The sequence below is a fragment of the Stigmatopora nigra genome, chromosome 1 (genome assembly GCF_051989575.1).
Source record: "Stigmatopora nigra isolate UIUO_SnigA chromosome 1, RoL_Snig_1.1, whole genome shotgun sequence".
Classification (NCBI taxonomy): Eukaryota; Metazoa; Chordata; class Actinopteri; order Syngnathiformes; family Syngnathidae; genus Stigmatopora; species Stigmatopora nigra.
The window spans coordinates 1,003,885-1,030,988 of NC_135508.1; the positions used below are offsets into that span (position 1 = coordinate 1,003,885).

A 27,104-nucleotide genomic window follows, 5' to 3' on the forward strand; every position below is an offset into this window, starting at 1 on the left:
TTTCATCTGGGGTTGTGTGGGTTTTCTCCGGGTTCTCTGGTTTCTTTACATATCCCAAAAACATTCATGCTAGGCTAATTGTATGCTAACTTGTCCCTAGCGATGATATAATTGACTGTTTGTTCCCCCGAGCCATACGATTGGCTCCCACCTAAGCCTGTAGTTAGCTGGCATAGACTCCAGCACCCCTAGCGAACCTTGTGAGGATTACAATGAAGGAATTAATGCTGATGTAAAAGTAGACATCTTAAAAAATGTACTCGAGTAAAAGTTAAATCGTATTTGGTGGGGAAAAACAAGTTGGCAGGTGGATGGGATAGGATCAAGCACCCCCGTAACCCTTGTGCGGATAAGCGGATGAGTCAATGCAATGATTATGGTGATATTTTTATATTTTGTGAGTCATTTCTATGAACTTTTATTATGAAACCATACTATAATTTATAACATGAACATATTAGAGCAAATAAAATCTGTTTGTCAACCTCTAGAGGCCGAATTAGGAAGTGCAACCTCTCGGGAGGTCTTCTTCATCTGACAGCTGTCGGAAAAAAACGCCAGCTCGGCACTTCAAAAATATTTTTCGACTCGTCATGTTTTGGGACTCGCCCCAAATACTAAAAAAAATGGCGACCTAAATTTTCTCCCGAATGTAAATGGCGGTGTCTGGTCCCGTCCATTGGCTTTGCGGAGAGTCTTTGGGTCCTATTTCGGTCCGACGTCTAAATCTAGATTAGCGTGAGTCTGCACGAAGTGAACGAGGGCAGATGGCGCCGCTAATAAGTGGGAACACGCTTGACTCTTTTAGTATCAATCAGCTGATCTTTAACATTACCTTTAACTGTGTTGCCAATGTGGGAGGAGCCAAGGAGAACTGCTTTAACCGATTGAATCCTGTCAAAGAGTATGTCTTCCAATATATAGGTGCGTACTGTATTTTCACGACTATAAGGCACACCGCATTATAAGGCGCATCCTCAATGAATGACATTTTTTCCATACATAAGGCGCACTGTATTATAAGGCGCACTGTCTATTTTGGAGAAAATATAAGACTTTTAAGTGCGCCTTATAGTGGTGAAAATACGTTAGTAATTGCTATTGACTTCCAGGTATGAAGCACTCACTACACACACAGTCACCTCTAGAGCCAGCCATTTTAGATTTTTTTGTATAAAATCTTGCAGTGGGGGAGGAGCTATATGATGGAAGATGTTGTCAACTAAGATGGCATCTTTATATTTAACAGTATTGTTTCAGTTCAGGTGTTTGTGTTTTTTTTAAATACCCGACAGTGGTGGTTTTTAGTTTTTGGTTTTCTGTTTTTTTCCATATATAAGGCGCACTGAATTATAAGGCGCACTGTCTATTTTGGAGAAAATTTAAGACTTTTAAGTGCGCCTTATAGTCGTGAAAATACGGTACATTTTTTTGGAATGTGTGAGGAAAGCCAAATACCCATAGAAAACCCATCCAAGCCCGGGGAGAACATCCCACCTGGGTTTGAACCCTCAACCCTGGGACTTTGAGGCTTCATATGTTTTTAATTTTGCACTATTTATCCCCAAATTGCACCTAGGGGGTGCTGGAGCCGATCCCAGCTGACATCAGGCAATCCGAATAGGTGGCCAGCCAATGACAGGGCTCAAGGAGATCAACAACCAATCATAGCTGAGGGAAATTTAGATTGTTTAGCTAGCTAGCTTAGCATGCATGTTTTTTTTGGATGTGGGAGGAGTACCGGAAGAAAACCCACACAAAGCCGGGGAGAACATTGAATTGAATGCTTTTATGGTCATTATATTAGTATAATTTTAGCCGTTAGCCTATCATGCATGTTTTGGGGTTGTGGGAAGAAATTGGAGTACCCAGAGAAAACCCATACAAGCCCGGGGAGAACAAGCAAACTCCACACACTGAGGACCCACCTGGGTTCGAACCCCAGACCTCAGAACTGCGAGGCTGATTCACAAACCACTTCATCACTAGGCCGCTTCATTTGTGAATTTTCATATAGGGTTACTGGGGGTGCCGGATTTTAGCCCAGGTCCCTCAAGACTGTGAGTTCAACACGCTAGCGATAAGGTTACGATAATCGCTAATGTGGGTCATTCTAACAACGACAATTAGCGCAAATGCTAATTTTTTGTTAAGGTTATGGGGGGTGCCGGAGCTGATCCCAGGTGACTTCGGTCACCAGGCGAGTGACACCTTGAATCGAAGGCCGGCCAATCGCAAACGTGGGTCATACTTTACAACAAGAATTAGCCCAAATGCTAATTATCTAACAGCCATATATGCTAAAATGCAAAACAACCCGGTACATTAACCACACAACATTTCCCACTTGGTCAAATCAACCTCTGAGATGAAAGTTGCCATTTAAACCCGCATTTAACATAAATAGCTCCTCCCCCTTGGGTGAATTGAACGACGTTATCAAGTCAATCGCATTTCAGGCTCATAGAAAAAATCATAGAACATAAATATCAAAGGAAATACCCGCGCTTCTATAAATATTTACCCAGTGAAAATCACTGCGGCTTTTTTACGTGTGGGAAACCCAGAGGGATTCCTCCGCGGGTGAGCGCTGATCAATACTAATGACCCGATGATTACTTGACTTGGTGGTGGCTAACTGGGATCTTTCATGCAGTCCGTCCCGCGGAAAAGCCACTCAATCCGGCGAGATTACATTTGTGTGCCACTAATTTCCTTTGATAAATTGCATTGGTGGATTTACGGCTCCATATCTCACCCGAACGCATCCCGTGCAAAGCCGACGTCACCCGGTTATTGCTTGGATTTATGAGCCCCGGTCGAGGTCGAATGCCGACACGGCCAAGGGCGGAGCTTCAATCTCTTTAGCTCGCTTTAGTGCTACATTTTTTTTTAGCCGTTTAGCTTTATTAGATTACATTGCATTACATTGCATTACATTGCATTACATTGCATTACATTGCATTACATTGCATTACATTGCATTACATTGCATTACATTGCATTACATTGCATTACATTGCATTGCATTGCATTGCATTGCATTACATTGCATTGCATTGCATTACATTGCATTACATTGCATTACATTGCATTACATTGCATTACATTGCATTGCATTACATTACATTACATTGCATTACATTGCATTACATTGCATTACATTGCATTACATTGCATTACATTGCATTACATTGCATTACATTGCATTACATTGCATTGCATTGCATTACACTCATTCTTTTTTATTTGTTTGTTTGTTATTACTATTTATTATTATTATTAGCCTAGCATGCATGTTTTTGGGATGTGGGAGGAAGTTGGAGTCCCCAGAGAAAACCCACGTCTGCCAGGGAAGAATACACAAACGCCACACAGGTGTACTGACCTGGATTTGAACCCAGAACCCCAGAACTGTGACGACTGACGAATTTAGCATACAATTAGCCTAGCATTCAATGTTTTTGGCATGTTAGAGGAAATTTGAGTACCTGGAGAAAACCCACACCAGCCAGGGGAGAATACACAAACTCCACACCGGTGGACCGACCTGGATTTGAACCCAGAACCCCAGAATTGTAACAACTGACAAATATAGCTTAAAATTAGCCTAGCAATCCATGTTTTTTGGCATATGGGAAGAAATTGGAGTACCCAGAGAACACCCACACCATCCCGGGTAGAACATACAACCTGGCTTTGAACCCAGGACCCCAGAAATTGAGGCCAATGCACTAACCACTCACCCACTGTGCCACCCCAATGCAATTCAATGCAATTCAATGCAATTCAATGTCATGAAATGTAATTCAATGCAATTCAATGCAATTCAATACAATTCAATACAATTCAATTGAATTTGGATAGTGTGTCATTCCAATAAGTCCCAAAGATATTTGATTGACAGGTCTACATTAGCCGGCATGTTAATGATTGAAATTTGCATGTGCGTACATCACCAGTCCAAATAAAACATGCCGTTCTCAGCGTGAGGCAGCGTTTGATGACTTGCTAACGAAGCTCCACGTTTCGTTCCTCTTTCTGATGTAACAAACTCCCGATCCAATCGAGCCTGGCGACCAATCAAAAGGCTGAGAAATACAAGAAGATATTACAGATGTAAATATTTACAGAAAATAGCACGGGTGACGACATCTGGCGAGGCGGGTTTGCCGGCGTGGCTTTTTCACGGCCCCCCGTGCCTGGACAAGCGCGCTAGCAGATGCTAAAGGGGCATAAACCAGGGCGCTAATTATAGAAATTAATTTGTGCGGGTGAGGACAAAATGCGAGCCTGGCCAAAGTGTAAATGAAGAAATAATTGTGTCCAAAATTAAAGGAAGGACTTGACAAGAAAATTGTCGCTAGAAATTAGCGTTAGCATGTGGGTTTTTTTCTGGGTACTCTGGTTTCTTTCTACATTTAAAAAAAAAACATGTTTGTTATGCTAACGGTACACTAACGGTACGGTAATGGTATGCTAATGGTAAGCTAATGGTATGCTAATGGTATGCTAACTTGTCGCTAGAAATGAGCTTTAGTGTAGGTTTTTTCTGGGTATTCTGGTTTCTTCCCACATCTAAAAAACATGCTTGCTATGCTAACGGTATGCTAAATTGTTGCTAGAAATGAACGTTAGCATGGATTATTTTTTTTAAACATGCTTGCTATGCTAACAGTACGCTAACTGTACTCTAACTGAACGCTAACTTGTCGCTAGAAATGAGCATTAGCGTGTTTTTTTTCCGGGTACTCTGGTTTCTTCCCATATTTAAAAAAATGATTTTTTTTACGCTAACAGTATGCTAACGGCACGCTTAATTGTTGCTAGAAATTAGCGTTAGCGTGGGTTTTTTACAGGTACTCTGGTTTCTTCCCACAAGTAAAAAACTTGCTTGCTATGCTAACGGTAAGCTAAATTGTCGCTAGAAATGAGCGTTAGCGTGGATTTTTTCCGGGTACTCTGGTTTCTTCCCACATCTAAAAAAATGCTTGCTACGCTAACGGTACGCTAAATTGTTGCTAGATATGAGCATGAGCGTGGGTTTTTTACAGGTACTCTGCTTTCTTCCCACAAGTAAAAAACTTGCTTGCTATGCTAACGGTACGCTGATGCTACGCTAATGGTACGCTAACGGTACGCTAACGGTACGCTAACGGTACGCTAAATTGTTGCTAGAAATGAGCATTAGTGTTTTTCTTTTCCGGGTACTCTGGTTTTCTTCCCATATCTTAAAAAAACATGCTTGCTATGCTAACGGTATGCTAATGGTATGGTAAATTGTCACTAGAAATAAGCGTTAGCATGGGATTTTTTTCCGGGTACTCTGGTCTCTTCCCACATCTAAAAAAAATATTCTTGCTATGCTAATGGTATGCTAAATTGTTGCTAGATATGACCATTAGTGTGTTTTTTTCCAGGTACTTTGGTTTCTTCCCACATCTAAATAACATAACATGTTTGCTATGCTAACAGTACGCTAACGGTATGCTAAATTGTCAATAGAAATGTGCATTAGCATGTTTTTTTTCCGGGTACTCTGGTTTCTTCCCACATCTAAAAAAATACATGTTAGCTATGCTAACGGTACACTAACAGTATGCTAAATTGTCGCTAGAAATTATCATTAGCATAGGTTTTTCCGTGGGTTTTAAAAAACATGTTTGCTATGCTAACGGTACGCTAACAGTACACTAACGGTACGCTAACGATACGCTAATGGTACGCTAAATTGTTGTTAGAATTTAGCATTAGCATCTTTTTTTTCTGGGTACTCTGGTTTCTTCCCACATATATAAAAAAAAAAACATGCTTGCTATGCTAACAATATGCTAAATTGGCGCTAGAAATGAGCATTAGCCAGATTTTTTTGGTTCGTCTCCTCGTGCTTTGCGATTGGCCAACCACCTATTCATGCCTGGTGTCTATATCCTAGACCAGGATAGGCTCTAGCACCCCCTGCAGCCCCCGTGAACATAAGTTATATGAAAATTAATGAATGATTACGTTTTCATAACACGTTATTGGTTATTATTGCCAATAAAAAAATGAAATAAGGCAATTTAATCACTCATTTCAGGACAAATTATTAGATTCAAATTTAATAAATCATGTTTTATTGAATTCCAGTCATAAGAGAGATTTATTATAAAATACAGGGGAAAAAAGGCGCCCTCATGCAAATGTTGCCCCTTTTATTCTGTCTACTTTGTTACTTTTTTGCACTTTATCATCAAATTGCTCCAAAAACAACTTCCCGCATTCAGCAAAATACCCGAATAACTTGTAAGCTCTAACTGTGTCACCCTCATTATCTTATCTAGGTCTCAAACATATTTTCTACAGTGTAGCAAGATTTATTCGGGTATCTTTTTCTTCACCATCCTACTTCCTGACTTATGAACTGTGATTGGCCTCTAGTGGCCACGCCCATTTTTCTTAAATCATATTCATATTCATTCAGCTTTTTTTTATAAATCTAAAACAATGTTTATTTGAGCTTTTTTAAAATATATTTTTAGATTTTAACGATTTTTGAACTAAAACACTAAACAAAACACTAAAAAATGATTAAAAATGTATAATTATTGATGTAAAAGTGGGAAAATCAGGAAATTTAATATATATCATATTTAGATTTTTATAGAATAAATGGATTAAAAGAACTGGATTAAAGTCCCTGAATATTCCGTTTTTTTTATAGTTATAGAAAATGTTTATTTTAGCTTTTTTTTAAATATATTTTTGGATTTTAGAAAAAGATTTTTGAACTAAAAACAGAAAAAATGGATTAAAAAATGACAATTATTGATTTAAAAGGGGGGAATTCAGGAAAGTTAATATACATCATATTTAGATTTTTTAAAAATAAATGTATTAAAATAACTGGATTAAAATCCCTGAATATTCAGTTTTTATAGATCTAAAACAATGTTTATTTTAGCTTTTTTATATATATTTTTAGGTTTTACAAACTGATTTTTGAACTAAAAACACAGAAAAAATGGATTAAAAAATGACAATTATTTATATAAAAGGGGGGAAAATCAGGAAATTTAATATACATCATATTAAGATTTTTTTTAAATAAATAGATTTAAATAACTGGATTAAAATCCCTGAATATTCAGTTTTTATAGATCTAAAACAATGTTTATTTGAGTTTTTTAATATATTTTTGTCGGGACCGGACACACTTAGCGGTGACAATGCTAACACCGCGCGAGAAAAAAAAAGCTATTCAATTAAACACGGGTTGCGTGACTGACAAAATTCTGCTTATCTGAATCTGCGTGAATGGATGTGATTATGCGGGTGGCTTAATGGAGGATTTCCAGTTTGTGGTCCACGCGGGTTAATTAGAATTGCCGCAAACCCCAAGATCAGCCCGTTTTATTTTTTTCTTACAACTTAGGTGTTTAGCGTGTTGGCTTGACGGTTCTAGGTCGAGGGTTTGATCCCAGGAGAGTGAAAATTGGGAATCAGGGGCGGCTTATACGAGGGAAATTGTCAAATTCAAACATTTTAAGGCCATTTTAAGGGTACGGCTTATACGGGGAGCAGTTTATATGTGGATGTACTTTACAGTGTTGCTATACTCTTTTTCACCAGTAGATGTCAGCAAAATAACATTTACTATTTGTTGGTTATTTTCAGTTTTGCGTTAAGAAAAGAACCATTACTGGATGAATTAATTCTTTATTTTATTGAGCCTAATAATATACTTTTGGTTAATAAAATATCTCAAAAATATCATTTTTCTTAAGATTTTTTCTTCAAAGTAACACATTTGTACTCTTTATTAAAAACTGAATATGGAGGGAAAAATTGGGAATCGGGGGGCGGCTTATACGAGGGAAATTATCAAATCGAACCATTTTAAGGCAATTTTAAGGGTGTGGCTTATATGCGGGTACATTTTTTTGGAAAACTGATCTGGTTTTACCCAATCTTGGCTGAAATCCCGATCAAATTTAGATTTTTATTTAGATTATAAATTATTGTTTTGTATTTATTTATTATATAATATTAATAATTATGAATAATGAATTAAAAGCATGAATATGAAGGAGAAATTGGGAATCGAGGCCGGCTTATACGAGAGAAATTATCAAATTCAACCATTTTAAGGCCATTTTAAGGGTGTGGCTTATATGCAGGTACATTTTTTGGGAAAACTGATTTGGTTTTACGGTCTTCCGGCTGTTATCCCAATCAGATTTAGATTTTTATTTAGATTATATATTACATATATTCTTTTTGTGTTATATAATTTTATTAATTATGAAAAATGAATTAAAACCTTGAATATGGAGGTGAAAAGTGTGAATCTGGGCCGGCTTATACGAGAGAAATTATCAAATTCAACCATTTTAAGGCCATTTTAAGGGCGTGGCTTATATGCGGGTACATTTTTTTTGGAAAACCAATCTGGTTTTACCCAATTTCGACTGTAATCCGGATCAGATTTAGATTTTTATTTAGATGATATATTCTTTTTTTCTTTTTGTATTATATAATATTATTAATTATGAATAATGAATTAAAAACCATGAATATGGAGATGAAAATCGTGAATCTGGGCCGGCTTATACGAGAGAAATTGTCAAATTCAACCATTTTAAGGCCATTTTAAGGGCGTGGCTTATACGCGGGGCGGCTTATATGCGGGAAAATAGGGTTAATGTGCCCTATGTGATAAAATATGTGGCATTTGTTACTCATTGTGTATTATTATCACTCCATTAAGAGAATTGCAATCATTAATATGGTCATCAATTGGCTGAGGTTGCCAGGTTTTTCCCATGGACGTTTTAAGCAGCCTTTTTTTTTGGTCGAGTGTGTGGGTCTGGCACTCCCGGGATGCGCAAAAAAGAGCGCTACCTGTGGTTGCATAACGACGAGGGTGCTTGAACGTGTGCTTTGTTGTTATGCGTCAAACATTGTAGTACCACAAGTGTATTTTTGTGTGTTTTTTTGTGTATTTTTTGTGTTTTTTGTGGCTTGCCAGGACCAGGTTGGTGCAGCCTGTTTTTTTATTTTTTCAGAGCCACAGCAGGCGAAGAGGAGGACATGGCGTTGGCTCAAGTGTAGGGGGGGAGGGGGTGAGGGGGGTACGCGAGGGGGTGAGGGGATGGGGGGGTGCTGGAGAGGCAGAATGGAAATGGGGGATTTGGCAACCGGGTCTTTTGTTATTTGGAGAAGAGAGTGCAAATTGGCTTAGTGTTTGTTGGATGGAAGGATGGAAGGAACACACTCATTTGACTTTGCTTGCGTTTTAATGTCTTTAGAATTGATGTTTTATTTTGAAAGGGTGTTTTTTTTGGAGCAGGAAAAGCAAATGATAGGACAATATTTGTTTTTTGAGGGATTGTGTTATTGAAATATGGCAAAGATATGCTAATTTAAAGCTATTTTATTCGTTTATTCACTTTCTGAACTGCTTTAGGGTCGCAGGGGGTGCTGGAGTGTATCTCAGATGACTATGGTGCAGAGTTGGGGGGAGGGGAAACTCTGAAAGGGTGGCTAGCCAATCGCAGGGCACTCAAAGGACAACTAATCATAGATAGGGGTGATTTAGAGTGTTAGCTTGTTAGCTTAGCATGTAAGTTTTTGGGGGATTTTAGGAGGGAGTACTGAGAGAAAACCCAAAACTGCAAACATGCCAACTACACATAGGTGGACTTACCTGGATTTGAACCCAGGACTCCAGAGTTGTGAGGCCGACATGTTAACCACGCAAGACACTGGTTTGGAAAGGTTTAAAAAAATTGGAAATTATGTAATTTTTGGCATCAATTCATGTTTTGTAGACATTTAAATTTGTCCAAATTATTTTTGTTTTGGGGCTTTAATAGCAAATATTCTCTTTTATTTTGAATTTTTAAAAACTTTTTGTGAGACAAAAAAGGGAAATACCAAAATAAAAAAAATATTTTTGTTTTGAGCCTTTAATAGCAAATACTATCTTTTATTTTGAATTTTAAAAAGACAATTTATGATAAAAAAAAACAGAAATACCAAAATAACCAATTATTTTTGTTTTGAGCCTTTAATAACAAATATTCTCTTTTATTTTGAATAAAAAAACAACAGTTTGCGATCCAAAAAAGGGAAGTATCATTTTTATTTGTATCTCGTAATCTTTTCAAAACCATAAATTGGATATTTATTTAACTACAAATAATACCAATAACAAAGTTTTAGTTATTTTTAATAATTTTAACTGTTTAAAAATATTTGCATGTTATCCTTGGGCTTGTGTGGGTTTTCTCCGGGTACTCTGGTTACCTCCCACGCCCCTCCCCCTTTAATTTTTATATTAATTTTTAATTTTACTTTAATGCTGAGTTCTAGTAGCAAGCAGATAAAAGGGGCGGGGCTTCTGCTTGTGAATTTCAGCATGGATTTTCACATTTTTATGAACTTACAAAAAAAAGAATTAACAAAAAATCTTTAAAAAAAATTAAAAAACTGAAAAAAACGCGATGTCGTGAAGTCACAATAATCGAGGGATTACTGTACTTTGTTTCTGTACCATTTTGCCAAGAAAAAGTGAAAAAATATATATAAAAAATGTTTTAATCACAAATTATGGGTGCACGTTTTACTCGAAAAATTACTGTACTCTGTGGAAAATGTCAATTTTTTTGCCCTGTTTATTTTTGTAACGTGTTTTTGGAACTTTCCACTAACAAACTCTATGTTTCCCCCTGGTGTTCTCGAACAGGACTACACGTTGACGATGTATTTCCAGCAATACTGGCGGGACAAACGACTGGCCTACGTGGGAATTCCGCTCAACCTGACTTTGGACAACCGAGTGGCCGATCAGTTGTGGGTGCCCGACACTTATTTCCTCAACGACAAGAAGTCGTTTGTACACGGAGTCACGGTTAAAAACCGAATGATCCGGCTTCATCCGGATGGGACCGTCCTTTACGGATTGAGGTACAAGTTCTGGAATTTTTTTCCTTTATTCAGGTTATTTTTTTAATGAAAATTACGCAGGAAAAATGACTCAATTACGACCATTGCCACCCTGAAATTAGAGAATATTTACTCTTTGAGCGGCCATTTTTGGAAGAAAAATTGTAATAATAATATTCACTTTTTTTTAGAAAAACATCAAAAAAGCAACTTCTTTTAAAATCAAAATATTTTACACAATATTTTTTGTATCCCACTTTATTTTCATACGTGAAAAATAAATCACCTTTGTGTATATATTATTATTGTCTTTTTTAAATATAGTAAAAATGTTATTTTTTAAATAATAATATTCACTTTTTTCTAGAGTATCAAAAAATGCAATTTTTTTAAAATCAAAATATTTTACACATTATTTCCTGTATCCAGTTTTATTTTTTTACAAGTGAACTAAAATACATTTGTGTATATATTATTACTGTCTTTTTTAAATATAGCACAAATGTTATATTTTTTAATAATAATATTTATTTATAAAAACTATCAAAAAAGCTAATTTCATTGAAATCAAAATATTTTACATAATATTTCATGTATTGCACTTTATTTTTGTATATGAAAGATAAAACACAACGGTGTATATATTATTACTGTCTTTTTAAAATATAGTAAAAATGTTATATGTTTTAATAATAATATTCACTTTTTTTAAAAACTTATCAAAAAAGCTAATTTCTTTTAAATCAAAATATTTTACATAATATTTCCTGTATCACACTTTATTTTTGTACATTAAAGATCAAACACAATGGTGTATATATTATTACTGTCTTTTTAAAATAAAGTAAAAATGTTATTTTTTAGGCAAAAAGTTGAAATACTAAAATCTAAAAAATACAGTGTTTAGGATTTTTTTCTCTTCTGCATAGCTTTCATTTTTCGTATTTTTAGAAACTTAAAATAAATTTGATAGGAGTGACTTTATTTTCGTGATTTTTCAATTATTGCGGCCATGTTTCGTCGACATTAACCGCAATATTTGAGGGATTACTGTAGTTATATTAGGGTTGCTATTATAACTACCTTTTTTTGAGTGCTAAGTCCAAGTAGCTAAATTGGCTAAGCTAAGTTTTTTATGAACCTTAAAAAAATGTATTAATATTATTATTTTATTATTTATATCAGAAAAAAATGACAAAAAAGTGATATTTTATGTTTTCTTCTTTGTCAGGATAACCACGACGGCGGCGTGCATGATGGATCTTCGCAGGTATCCCCTGGATGAACAGAACTGCACTCTGGAGATAGAAAGCTGTGAGTAACTAGCCCACGAAAGCCTCCATTTTGGGTCACTTCCTTTACATTATCCTTACCAATTACATCCAATAAAATTCCACCCAAGGCGTGGGACTCACAGCTCTGGGGTCCTGGGTTCAAATCCAGGTCGATCCACCTTTGTGGAGTTTGCATGTTCTCCCCGGGCTTGCGTGGGTTTCCTTCGGGTACTGCGGTTTCCTCCCAAATTCACCAAAACATCCATGCTAGGCTAATTGTATGCTAAATTGTACCTGTGTGTTAATGGTTGAATTTACATTTTACTTTTTGGGTTTCCTCTGTATTTAACTGTGATATAACATTTTAAATTTATTCATTTTCCGAACTGCCTATCATCACAAGGGTCTCGGGGGTGCTAGAGCCTATCCCAACTGACTTTAGGCACCCTGAACTCTGAATTAATGGCCAGCCAATCGCAAAGAACCATTAACTCATAGTTAGCATTCATATTTAGCCTAGCATTCATGTTTTTGAGATGTGAGAGTTAACCGGAATACCCGGGAAAAAAACCCATGTAAATCCAGGTAACCAGCTTTTAACATTCAATCATTATCCATAAATTCTTATCCTCCCAAGGGTCGTGTAGGGTGCCGGAGCCTAGCAAAGATTTATCATACAATTAGCCTAGCATGCATGTTTTTGGGATGTGGGAGTAAACTGGAGTACCCAGTAAAAACCCACGCAAATCCAGGGATACAGCCTCAAACAGTCAATCATTTTCCACAACGCTTATCCTCCCAAGGGTCGTGGAGGGTGCCGGAGCCTAACAAAGATTTACCATACAATTAACCTAGCATGCATGTCTTTGGGGATGTGAGAATAAATCGGGGTACCCAGAGAAAACCCATGCAAATCCGGGAAAGAAACCTCTAATGGGAGGAAACTGGAGTACCCAGAAAAAAAAAACCCACACAAGCCCGGTGAGACCACAAAAACTCCACCTGGGATTTGAACCCTCGACCCTTGAACTGCGAGCCAGATACCCTAAAAGCCACAAAATCCCATGCAAACTCCACAAAGCGTTGATCCACCTGGGAATCAAACCTTCAACCCCAGAACTGCGAGGCGGATGCGCTAACCACTCACAATTAGAATTTCCATACATAATATAGGTTACCAGGTATGAGGAAAGGGAGAAAAAATACAGTAAATATTGTGCTTGGTAGGTTTTAAATGAGTTGTCAAAACAACGTGTGGTTCTTGGAGACCACTTCAAAGGAGGTGGTTGTTTTTTTGCCGCTAAAACGCGGGAAAGGTGGCGTGTTTTTACTGTGTGGTGCTCAACGGCAGATGGTTTCACCTCTCGTGCAGATGGCTACACCACGGACGACATCGAGTTCTACTGGAAAGGCGGCGAATCCGCCGTCACGGGGGTGACGCGCATCGAGCTGCCGCAGTTTTCCATCGTCGATTACAAGCTGGTTTCCAGGAACGTCGTGTTTTCTACAGGTAAGTGAATGCACCATTGTTTTTGTGGCCAGCCAATCACAAGGCAGAAGGAGACAAAGAGCCCTTAACTTGTTGTTAGTATACAATTAGTATATAGCATGCATGTTTTTTGGGGATGTGGGAGGAAACTGGAGTACCCGGAGAAAACACATGTTTGATGCTAATACACTGGTGTCAAAGTGGCGGTTCGGGGGCCAAATGTGGCCCGCTGCATCATTTTGTGTGGCCCAGGGAAGTAAATGATGAGTGTTGACTTTCTGTTTTAGGATTAAATTAAAATGAAGAGTATAGATGTATATGCATTTTTTTCAATAGATTTTCTCCCTTTTAAATCAATAATTGGAATTTTTTAATCATTTTTTTCTGAGTTTTTAGTGCAAAAGTATTTTTGTAATATCAAAAAATATATTTAAAAAAGCTAAAATAAACATTGTTTTAGATTTATGAAAAACTGAATATTCAGGGATTTTAATCCAGTTCTTTTATTCCATTTATTTAAAAAAAATCTAAATATGATGTATATTAAATGTCCTGATTTTCCCATTTTTAAATCAATAATTGTCATTCTTTAATCGTTTTTTTTGTGTTTTTAGTTCGAAAATCATTTTGTAAAATCTAAAAATATATTTTAAAAATGCTCAAATAAACATTGTATTAGATCTATAAAAAACTGGGATTTTATTCCAGTTCTTTTAATCCATTTATTCTATAAAAAAATCTAAATATTATATCTAAAATGGTCCACATGAAATCAAGTTGACGTTAAAGCAACCCGCGAACTAACCCGAGTCTGACACCCTTGCTCTAATATTCAATAATTTTCCACAGTAGTCTTCCTCACAAGGGTGGTGGGGGTGCCGTAGCGGGATTTTTTTTCAAATATGTATTTTGGAAAAGGGGAAAAAATGTGGGTGGGCTCATGTGCGCCCCCAAATGGAGTGTAGGTGTATGATTTAGCGTAAAATTAGCCTTGCATGCATGTTTTGGGAATGTGGGAGGAAAGCGGAGTACCCGGAGAAAAGCCACACAGGTCTTTTTGTTGTTGTCGTCTTCGTATCAACTTTGACTTTTTGGCCGGCGGCGGCGTGGCATGGCTTCCCGCCGCCGTGGCAGCTGCTCGGTCCTCCCACTCATTTGTAGCAGGTACAGCCAGCGCGGCTCGACACCCACTCGTGCGCTCGACACCCCCGCGCACAATCACTCACACTCTGCGTGGTGTGGAGGTGTGCACTTGATGGGCCGCAGTCGAGTGGGTATTTTTTGGGGGGGCTTGGCGACAGTTTGTGGCAAGTTGTTGTTTGTGGGAAAATTGGGGGTTTGGCGGGAGAAGGGAAAAGGGCAAGCAAATGGGGGCGGGGTTTGAGCATTTGATTGTCTTATTGGAAGACAGACTGGGGGGGGGGTGAATGGTGGATTGGGAGTTGATTCTAAGTTGTCAAGATATTTGCAGGGGACTGTCAGTCAAAATTAGAGAGATGTATGGATGGATGGATGGATGAGTAGGTGGTCTGATGGATGAGTGGATAGTCGCATGGGTGGATGGTTGGATGGGTGGGTGGTTGGATGGGTGGGTGGGTGGATAGGTAGTTGGGTAGATGGGTGGATGAATGGATGGGTGGATGGGTGTATGGGTGGATGGATGGATTGGTGGATGGATGGGTGGCTGGGTAGATGGGTGGATGGGTAGATGGGTGGATGGGTAGATGGGTAGATGGGTGGATGAATGGATGGGTGGATGGATGGATGGATGGATGGATGGATGGATGGATGGATGGATGGATGGATGGATGGATGGATGGATGGATGGATGGATGGGTGAGTGGATGGGTGGCTGGATGGGTGGATGGATGGATTAGTGGATGGGTGGGTGGCTGGGTAGATGGGTGGATGGGTAGATGGGTGGATGAATGGATGGGTAGATGGATGGATGTATGGGTGGATGGGTGGTTAGATAGATAGATGGGTAGTTGGGTAGTTGGGAAGATGGGTGGATGGGTGGGTGGATGAGTGGATAGGTGGATGGATGGGGGTCGGGTGGATGGATGGATAGACAGAGTGGATAGGTGGACGAATGGACTGATGGTCGGATGGGTGGATGGGTGGATGGGTGGATCGGTTGATTGGTGGATGGGTGGATGGATGAAGACAGATAGACAGATGGACAAATGAATGGGTGGTCGGATGGATAGATAGGTAGATGGGTGGATAGATGGATGGTCAAATGAGTGGCTGGGGGTTGGGTGGATGGATGGATGGACTGGACAAATAGATGGGTTGGTGGATAGATGGGTGGTCAGTTGGATGTTTGGGTGGGCGGTGAGATGGGTGGATAGATGGATGGATTGATGTGTGGGTGGATGCTTGGAGGAACAGACAGATTTCATTATTTTTGAACCAGTACCGAAATCGCACCGACATATAACATCCGTGACGACATCCTAATGACATCTCAATCAGAAGACTCCCGACTCGAACCACCGCGTTAAAAACAACCGTGTAAATGTCTCCACTCATAATATACATGTATATTTTTTAAAGAGAAGGCAAGCAACCACGCAGTCAGTCCACTTATCCGCCATGTAAGTGCGACGATGGCGGGCCATTTGCAGCTCTATCTCGGCGCGCCAATCTGAAGTTGTCATGGCGACGCCTCCCGGCCTGCCAAGGATGAAAAGAGGCTCCTTTTTGTTTTCAGGTGCCTACCCGCGCCTTTCTCTCAGCTTCAAACTCAAGAGGAACATCGGCTATTTCATCCTGCAGACTTACATGCCCTCCATCCTCATCACCATCCTCTCTTGGGTCTCCTTCTGGATCAACTACGACGCCTCGGCCGCCAGGGTGGCACTCGGTAAGCAGCCCCAACACACTGCATTGGGCGCAATCCATTTAGGGGCGCAATTCCCCAAAACAAACCCAAGAGAACATCATTTAATGCCAAGTGTAAATAGGTAAACAATAAAGAACAGCAGCTTTAGTAATATTACCCGCTTATATATTCATTTTCTGAATCAGTTATCGTCACAAGGGTCATGGGGGTGCTAGAGCCTATACCAATCAACTATGGAACCCCTGAATTGGGGACCAGCCAATCACAGGGCACAATGAGAAGGACAACCAATCATAGCTAGGGGAAATTTAGAGAGCTAAGTTAGCCTAGCATGGATGTTTTGGGGATGTGGGAGGAAAGCGGAGTACCCAGAGAAAACCCATGCTAGCCCGGGGAGAACATGCAAACTGGACACAGTGAGGACACACTTGGAATTGAACCCGCGATCCTGGAACTGTGGGGCGATGCAATTATTTATTATTATTTATATTTATCCAATATTTATTATTTTTTTTTTTCCAATATGGATTATCATTTATATTTATACAATATTTATTATTATTTATATTTATACAATATGTATTATTTATATTTATTCAACATTTATTATGTATATTTATCCGATGTTTATTATTATTTATATTTATCCAATATTTATTTATTTTTTTATTTTTCCAATATGGATTATCATTTATATTTATACAATATTTATTATTATTCATATTTATACATAATTATTATGTATATTTATTCAACATTTATTACGTATATTTATCCAATATTTATTATTATTTATATTTATCCAATATTTATTATTATTTCAATTTATCCAATATTTATTATTATTTATATTTATCCGATATTTATTATTATTTGTACTTATCCAATAAGTATTATTATTTATTATTAATATGTATTATTATTGTTGTGATGAGGATGAGGATGATGATGATGATGATAATGAGGAGGAGGAAGATGAGGATGATGATGATTATGATGATGATTATGAGGATGAGGATGATGAGGATGAGGATGATGAGGATGAGGATGATGAGGATGATGATTATTATTTTTATTATTAATAGTTATTAATTCTAATTATTAGTTATAAATTATTATTATTAGTTGTTATTTTTTATTAGTTATTCATTAGTAATAGTTATTAATTATAATTATTAGTTAGTCATTCTTATTATTATTATTATTAGTTATTAATTATTATATTTATGTATGATTTATTATTATATTATTTGCTATTCTGGCGACGCTACAAAAGGCAAACATTTTCATAAGACAATGACTACAGTCGCAGAATATTATGGGGGCTTCACGAATTGATGGTTGGCTCGGCGACCCGTCAAGACAACCGCAAGTCACCCGTTGACAAGGCGGGAATAGCGAGTGACAAAATTGACCCCGAGGTCCGCTCCCCCGAGATAACGCCCCGCCCCCCTGGCGCCCCCAATTGTCACATTGACTGCACGTCAGTAGATTTTCTGACTCCTTTCAAGGAAGAAATTCAATCAAGTGGCACAAGGCCTTGCGACCATTCATCTCTCCGCTTTTGAATGATGAAATATTGATCAATGGAAATCGGATTTTCTGAATCTGCTACTGCGCTTTCCCCATATATATATATATATATATATATATATATATATATATATATATATATATATATATATATATATATATATATATATATATATATATATATATATATATATATATATATATATATATATATATATATATATATATATATATATATATATATATATATATATATATATATATATATATATATATATATATATATATATATATATATATAAATATTTCTTGACCACCTAGTAACTTTATGATAGACAAACCTAAATTCCTTAAAAGAAAAAATATATATAATTATATAATTAAATGGTTTATCTTTGTTTCCTATATAAATCGCACGTAATTATAAGATTAAGTAGTAGTACTAAAACTAATAGTAGTCTCAATAGTAGCAATAGTAGCAGTGGGAGTAGTAGTAACCATAATAGTAGTAGTGCTACTTTTAGTAGTTATAGTACTGGTAGTAGTAGCGGTAGTAGTAGTAGTTGTAGTAGTAAATAGTAGTCGTAGTAGTAAGTAGTAGGTGTAGTAGTAAGTAGTAGGTGTAGTAGTAAGTAGTCGTTGTAGTAGTTGTAGTAGTAAGTAGTAGGTGTAGTAGTAAGTAGTCGTTGTAGTAGTAGTAAGTAGTCGTTGTAGTAGTAGTAAGTAGTCGTTGTAGTAGTAGCAAGTAGTCGTTGTAGTAGTAGTAAGTAGTCGTTGTAGTAGTAGTAAGTAGTCGTTGTAGTAGTAGTAAGTAGTCGTTGTAGTAGTAGTAGTAAGTAGTCGTTGTAGTAGTAGTAAGTAGTCGTTGTAGTAGTAGTAAGTAGTCGTTGTAGTAGTTGTAGTAGTAAGTAGTCGTTGTAGTAGTAAGGAGTTGTTGTAGTAGTAAGGAGTTGTTGTAGTAGTAAGGAGTTGTTGTAGTAGTAAGTAGTGGTTCCAGTAGTAGTAGTAGAAGTAGCAGCAGTAGTAGTAGTAGCAGTAGAAGTAGCAGCAGTAGTAGTAGCATTAGAAGTAGCAGCAGTAGTAGTAGTAGCAGTAGAAGTAGCAGCAGTAGTAGTAGCATTAGAAGTAGCAGCAGTAGTAGTAGTAGCAGTAGAAGTAGCAGCAGTAGTAGTAGCATTAGAAGTAGCAGCAGTAGTAGTAGTAGCAGTAGAAGTAGCAGCAGCAGTAGTAGTAGTAGTAGCAGTAGTGGTAGTGTTCGTAGTAGTAGTAGGGAATATTTTTGTACATCACAATAGATGGAGCTGTGGTAGTAGTAGTAAAACTAGTACTAGTACTATTTGCAATAGTTGTAGTGGTAGTAGTACTAGTAAAACTAATACTAGTACTTTTTGCAATAGTTGTAGTGGTAGTAGTACTAGTAAAACTAATACTAATACTTTTTGCAATAGTTGTAGTGGTAGTAGTACTATTATTTGTAAAACTAGTACTAGTCGTAGTAGTAAAGCATATGAAAATGTGCCCTGCGCCACTGAAATATCTCCCTTTGCATATAAAAAAATTGTAACCTGAAACGTTCATACCTAGTGGCATTTGTAAGTAGAGGTATGACTGTAAATGTCCTATTTTGCACAACACCATCTTCACCGATTCATTTGTTGTTGTTCCACCCAAGGAATCACCACCGTGCTGACCATGACCACCATCAACACCCACTTGAGGGAGACCTTACCCAAGATCCCCTACGTGAAGGCCATCGACATGTACTTGATGGGCTGCTTCGTCATGGTCTTCCTCGCCCTGCTAGAGTACGCCTTTGTCAACTACATCTTCTTCGGGAGAGGTCCTCAGATGCAAAAAAAGATGGCCGAAAAAGCCGAGAAGGCCAATAACGAGAGGGCCGCCAAATATGACGCCGCCAGGGTGAGTTCAAAAAAAAAAATACAAAAAATTTAAACAATTGTTTTATGTTTAGTGATGGAGAAATTATTTTTTTTTTTTTGCTGAAAATTATCTTTTAAAAAGCAACAAAAGTTATTTTTTTCTATAAAATTGTGGTTTCCTCAGGAGGCGGGTAGTAGGGCTGCATCCCTAAAACGCTCCAATCAGATTAGAGGCCTTCGCCACTCACGTTCGGTGAGGATCTTCTTCGTCTTCATGTTCCATGAAGCAAAAAAAAAAAAATGCATTTACGCTGATCAGCATGAATTTTTCATCCATTCACACTTTTGCATTTCAGTTTTTTTTTAGTCATTACGGTGGTATCTCGTGTGGGTGAAGGGTTAAACAAATGTTTTTTGAATGTAAACAATGTTTTATGAGGTCAAAAACTGGTTCCGGATCTGCCAAATATCAAAAATCATATTTTGCAGTGGCTTTTCAAAATGAGCAAAAAAAATCAACTTTACACTATCTAATAATTTTACAATAGTTTTCTTTTTTGAATAGTTAATTTTTGCCAAAAAAATGAAAAATTGACATGTAAAGGAAGTGAGCGCGCTCCTTTCAAAATAATGGAATTTGATGAACATGCAATTGGCTAAAACCTTGGCCATTTTAATTTTTTTCATGTTAATTAATGAAAAGTACAAATTTTGGTCAAAATATGTATTTTGTGGAAGTTAAAATGGTCAGGCAAAAATGTTGGACATTTAAAAAAAATCATGTTAATTACTGAAAATTGGGTCAAAATATATATTTTGTATAAGATAAAACGTCCAGGCAAATTAAAAAACAAAATTAATGTATATTACTGAAAAAATACATTTTTATTGTCAAAATATGTAACTAGTAGTAGTCACAATAGTAGTGGTGGTAGTAGTACTATTAGTAGTCATAATAGTAGAAGTATTAGTACCATTAATAGCAGTGGTAGCCGTGGAAGTAGTAGTAGTAGCCATAATAGTAGTAGTGGTACTTTTAGTAGTTATAGTAGTAGTGGCACTGGTAGTAGTAGTAGTAGTAGTAGTAGTAGTTCTGATAGTATTAGTTCTGTTATTAGTAGTAGCAGTAGTAGTAGTTCTGGTATTAGTAGTAGTAGTAGTAGTACTGATAGTATTAGTTCTGGTATTAGTAGTAGCAGTAGTAGTAGTTCTGGTATTAGTAGTAGTAGTAGTAGTAGTACTGATAGTATTAGTTCTGGTATTAGTAGTAGCAGTAGTAGTAGTTTTGGTATTAGTAGTAGCAGTAGTAGTAGTAGTAGTAGTAGTAGTAGTAGTACTGGTAGTAGTAGTACTGGTAGTAGTAGTACTGGTAGTAATAGTACTGGTAGTAGTAGTACTGGTAGTAGTAGTTCTGGTAGTAGTAGTACTGGTAGTAGTAGTACTGGTAGTAGTAGTAGTAGTAGTGGTAGTAGTAGCAGTAGTCGTAGTTCTGGTATTAGTAGTAGCAGTAGTAGTAGTTCTGGTATTAGTAGTAGCAGTAGTAGTAGTTCTGGTATTAGTAGTAGCAGTAGTAGTACTGGTAGTAGTAGCAGTAGTAGTAGTTCTGGTATTAGTATTAGCAATAGTAGTAGTAGTACCGGTAGTAGTAGTACTGGTAGTAGTAGCAGTAGTAGTAGTTCTGGTATTAGTATTAGCAGTAGTAGTAGTAGTACCGGTAGTAGTAGTACTGGTAGTAGTAGCAGTAGTAGTAGTTCTGGTATTAGTATTAGCAGTAGTAGTAGTAGTACCGGTAGTAGTAGTACTGGTAGTAGTAGCAGTAGTAGTAGTACTGGTAGTAGGAAAAAAATACATTTTTATTGTCAAAATATGTATTTCTTAGTTTGGTAAAGATTCGTGTAGTTAAGTAGAAAGATTTATAGGAGTATTTGGCAGCTCTGTGTGTCTATTGTATTATACAGTGGTACCTCTACTTACAAACACCTCTACTTACAAACACCTCTACTTACAAACACCTCTACTTACAAACACCTCTACTTATGAATATTCAAGTTACAAAGTGCTACCATTGGAAAGCTTTGTATCTGTTTATGAAAGAATTTCAAGTTACAAAATTTTGAACATTCAAACATTGTTGCATCCTGTATTTTATTTTGAAATGAGCGCCATACGAGTTTCTCCCCCATTGGCCGTCCCCCGACACCCCGCCGGCCTCCCATTGGCTAGGAGGGACCTGCATGTGTCATCATGATGCTTCCCATTCATCACGGAGTGACTGTGAATGAACGTCGGTTTATTCGCTGCCATCCCTTCCACATCAGATGGATTGGACATGGATTTAGTGATCGGACGGTTCGTCACCGGACATTTCGTCGACCGGGCCTAACCACTAACCCCAAACCCAAGGGTGTCAGACTCGGGTTGGTTCGCGGGTCGCTTTAATGTCAATTTGATTTCATGTGGACCATTTTAGACATAATATTAAAAAATATTTAAAAAATATATAATAAAATTATTATATTTTTTTTATAAACGGATTAAAAGAATTGGATTAAAATCCCTGAATATTCCGTTTTTTTATAGATCTAAAACAATGTTTATTATAGCTTTTTTATACATATTTTTTTAGATTTTACAGTTATTTTTGAACTAAAAACAGAAAAAAATGATTAAAAAATTACAATTATTGATTTAAAAGGGGGAAATTCAGGAAATGTAACATACATCTATACTCTCCATTTGAATTTGATCCTAAAACAGAAAGTCAGCACTCATCATTTACTTTCCCGGGCCACACAAAATGATGTGGCGGGCCAGATTTGGCCCCCGGGCCGCCACTTTGACACATGTGCCCTGACCACTAACCTTACCAATTGTCCATCGTTGAAATGGCCGGTCAAAGATCTGCCCGGTGACTAAATATCCGGTCGACGATCTGCCCGGTGACTAAATGTCCGGTCGACGATCTGCCCGGTGACTAAATATCCGGTCGACAATCTGCCCGGCGACAAAACCTCCTGCCACGCTATCACGTCTCTAACATCTACCATTTCCCTCGCCCAGGCCGAACCGGGACACGGGAACATTCTCCTGACCACCCTGGAAATCCACAACGAAGTGGCGGGTGGCGAGATCACCACCAGCGTGGCGGACATCCGGAACTCTCAATCCATGGTCCAATTGGACAGCACGGCCTCGTCACACATTCAGTACCGGAAACAGAGCGGCGTGACGGGCGGCCCTCGATCGGCCAGCCGCCATTCGCTGGATCGCACGGCTCAGATGAAACGTAGTCGTCTGAGGAGGCGGAGCTCCCAGCTGAGGATCAAAATCCCCGACCTGACCGACGTCAACGCCATCGACCGCTGGTCGCGGATCATCTTCCCTTCCGTTTTCTCCTTTTTTAATCTCATCTACTGGCTCTACTACGTCTGATTGGACGCCTTTTGTAAGGCGACCAATCGCCATTCAACTCCATTTTCCTGCTTTTTTCTACCTGCGTTTATCTTCATTCAAGTCAGACCAAAAACTGAAAAAACCCAGAAGTTCTTCATCCAATCCGTTTTTTTAATATTTGCCGTCGCTCGATCCGTTTTTCTTTTCTACCTTGTGTACATAACTTAATCTCGTTATTTTACAACAAAAAAACCTGCCAGTAGTTTAATTATGTGGGTTAGTAAACCACAGAAGCGGTATTTCAACCCCTTAAAAACAAAATGTCCGCTTGGTACCCTATGCATGAATTGATCATCAGACGTGTGTTTTTTTTCGAGAATTAATACGACTCTCAGGCTCAATGTGAGAATTCTTGGCATCATTTTGGTGGAAAAAAAAAAGGAAGCCAAAACAGCACAAGAAACAACAACACTGCCATTTTGTTTCCAGTTTACGGACGTTCATTCGTCCCCACTCGGTCGAATTGGATTGGACGTCTAGTGCCGTCCAAAGGATGACAACTAAAGGAAAGGAATGAATAGGAATGATTCAACTGCCATGGGATTTTACAGCGTCTAATATATCAAACTATCAATTTCGTTTATAAACTCACATACCTGTTAAGTCTTACAGTTTTTATCCAGCTAAATCTTGCCACTTTTTTATTAAACTTTATTTTTAAACTAAAATAATCTAGTAATAATAATACAATACTAATATACGCACTAAACAAATCCGTCACTCTTTTTTCCGACCGTGTTGTGTGTCCTTCAAACCACCAATTTAAAGTCACGTGACGATCACATCTTCCACAAGTTCATTCCGGAGCCGAGAACCAAAATGGCCGACGATAACATTAACCGCAGAAAGAAGAGAGAATATGAATGGAAATATCAAATAACACGGCAAAAAAATATTCCTAGTTGTTTAAAAGTGACATAGGAGTAACTTTAGCCTTTTTTCGACTTATCTGAACCAGCCACGGAGGTAAAAATGACGTTTCGAAACATGACAAAGCAGCGCAATGACAGTGCAATTTTTTTTAGCACATCTGTAAAACATGTTTTTATTTTAAATTACAGGAATAGCATAAACGCGGTCGGGAAACTGAAACCTCCTGAATATGAATTTCTACAATTTAACAGGTATGAATTTCCTTTTATTTCCTGAAGTTGTTTTGTACGGACGTTAATATCATGCATTTCTCTTGTATTTTGTTTCTCCGGCGTCCATTTTGTTTCTCCACATTGTCTCGTCACAAACACTGGAGAAACCAACTGTTTGTATATTTACAAAAATGTACATAATATATATATGACGTGTGCGAAATCCAAAATGAACAAAAAAGAATGAGCCTCGAGTTTGCGATTGTTACCCTGGCAACGAAATATCAGTCAATTTATTGCAAAAAAAATGTTCTACTAAATGTGACCATGCCAGGGGCGGAACACATGTAAATGGACCCGGGGGCAATCCTGTCAATAGGGCCCCCTAAATAGTAAGGTTGATTGACACCCAGATATATTTTACCACCAGAACACTAGATTTTTTTCCCTGAGCCTAATCATGTAACTATCAAAAATGCTAATTAATTATTCTAAACTATTTTTAAGGCAAATCAATAAAATTCAAGTGAAAAATAAACCTTATCTTGCATAAAATGTGAAAAAAAAGTCACTAGTGCCTGCCATTGGTCGGTCAGGGCGCCACCATCTTACCTAGCGATGACAAACTAGACCACTAGATACACTTCCTGGTTGTACTGGTCACATGACTTCCTTTTTGAATTTCATACAAAATCTCAGAAACAGGATTTTTCTCAAGAATTTCCCTTCAAAATAACACATTTGTACTCCCTATTAAATGGAGGTAAAAATTATGAACCAAATGGGGCGGCTTATACGAGAGAAATTGTCATATTCAACCATTTTAAGGCTATTTTAAGGGTACTGCTAATACACAGAGGTGGCTAATATGCAAGAAAATACAGTAAATTAACATTATCTTACAATGGTTTCACTTCTCCCATTTGAACACGCCCCAGGTCTAAGCCACACCCCCTTAGGTTCCGCCCCTGGACGCATGTCAAAGTTCCATTTGATGCAAAATGTTTTTTAATGGACGTCTAATGCTCGCATTGAATGTATCCGATCCATTGTTCTTCAGGTAGAGGATAACGAGCCATGGTCGTAGTTGCTTTCCATCTGAATGTATCCCGCGTTTTGACAAGTTAAAAAAAATGTTCTACCCGCGCAAAACGTCCTAAAAGAGACGGATTAGACAGCCAAAGTCGTCCTTTTAAAAATGTATTTGGAGGCAATGACTAGGTAAAAAAAACTTTAAAAACAAATATGTATACGCTGTTTTTAACCATAGGACGTTTTGAATTGGGGTTTGGGTGGGCGGGGCTTAATGTAGGACGGCCCTCGTTGTATTGCACGTCAGCGGGGTTCGAAGGGGGAGGGGCATGTGTGAGATGGACATGGTTTTGGTTTGAGTCGACCAATCGCTGCATGTTGAACTGGATTGTGGCTTAGAATGATTAACCGCTTCCAGCTAATGAATGATAAATCTGAATTATTCTTATTTTTTTAATATTATTATTATTATTATGACCGCCGGTTACCCCTCCCCTGATAAACATTCATAGCTTTGTGCATGAACTTGTATTAAATATGACTACTATGAGATACTTAAGACTTTAAACTTGTGATGGTCTTCAAATAATTGAATGTATTGTACTTGGATTGTTGCTGTCTGGGTGCAATTTATTTGGGGAAGTCATTGGATTGGGGTGGGCGGGGCCCGGGGATGTTAAGGCGGGGCTAAAGGGTTATTGGAGGGGGAAAAATGGTGGTCAGGATTTTGATTTTTGCAAATTAAATGTTTCAGATTGAATTTTGGTCAGGATTATGAGAATAAAGTGAGATTTTTGTCAGAATGATGGGTAAATTTATTCAACAAAAATGGTTGAAGTCAGAATCCTGACAGAAATTCGGACTTCAAACAAAAATCAGACTTCCAACCAAAAATCAGACTTCCAACCAAAAATCAGACTTCAAACAAAAAATTCTGACTTCAAACAAAAAAATCTGACTTCAAACAAAAAAATCTGACCTCAAACAAAACATTCTGACCTCAAACAAAAAATTATGACTTCAAACCAAAACTTTCACTTTAAACAAAAATTCTGACTTCAAACAAAAATTCTGACTTCAAACAAAAATTCTGACTTCAAACAAAAATTCTGACTTCAAACAAAAATTCTGACTTCAAACAAAAATTCTGACTTCATACAAAAATTCTGACTTCAAACCAAAAATTCTGACTTCGTACCAAAAATTCTGACTTCAAACCAAAAATTCTGACTTCAACCAAATATTCTGACTTCAAACCAAATATTCTGACTTCAAACAAAAAAATCTGACTTCAAACAAAAAAATCTGACTTCAAACAAAAAAATCTGACTTCAAACCAAAAAATCTGACTTCAAACCAAAAATTCTGACTTCAACCAAAACTTCTGACTTCAACCAAAACTCTGACTTCAACCAAAACTCTGACTTCAACCAAAACTCTGACTTCAACCAAAACTCTGACTTCAACCAAAACTCTGACTTCAACCAAAACTCTGACTTCAACCAAAACTCTGACTTCAACCAAAACTCTGACTTCAACCAAAAATTCTGACTTCCAAACAAAAAATTCTGACTTCAAACA

At 37.5% G+C, this 27,104-nt stretch overlaps 1 protein-coding gene across 4 annotated transcripts in view; it reads left to right on the plus strand.

The window, feature by feature from the left end:
* The window catches only part of LOC144197663 (gamma-aminobutyric acid receptor subunit beta-3-like), a 42,764-nt gene extending 16,682 nt beyond the window's left edge, over positions 1 to 26,082 (plus strand). For 2 of the 4 annotated variants that reach the window (XM_077718183.1, XM_077718200.1), the window contains 7 exons: positions 10,730 to 10,950; positions 12,161 to 12,243; positions 13,576 to 13,713; positions 16,409 to 16,561; positions 19,746 to 19,993; positions 20,138 to 20,206; positions 23,014 to 26,082. In XM_077718183.1, coding sequence (XP_077574309.1) covers positions 10,730 to 10,950; positions 12,161 to 12,243; positions 13,576 to 13,713; positions 16,409 to 16,561; positions 19,746 to 19,993; positions 20,138 to 20,206; positions 23,014 to 23,385 — 1,284 coding nt within the window. In that variant the 3' untranslated portion in view covers positions 23,386 to 26,082. The remainder of the gene's footprint in view (positions 1 to 10,729; positions 10,951 to 12,160; positions 12,244 to 13,575; positions 13,714 to 16,408; positions 16,562 to 19,745; positions 19,994 to 20,137; positions 20,207 to 23,013) is intronic. The other 2 variants (XM_077718192.1, XM_077718207.1) reach the window with 1 other exon arrangement.
* The last annotated feature ends 1,022 nt before the right edge of the window (positions 26,083 to 27,104 follow it).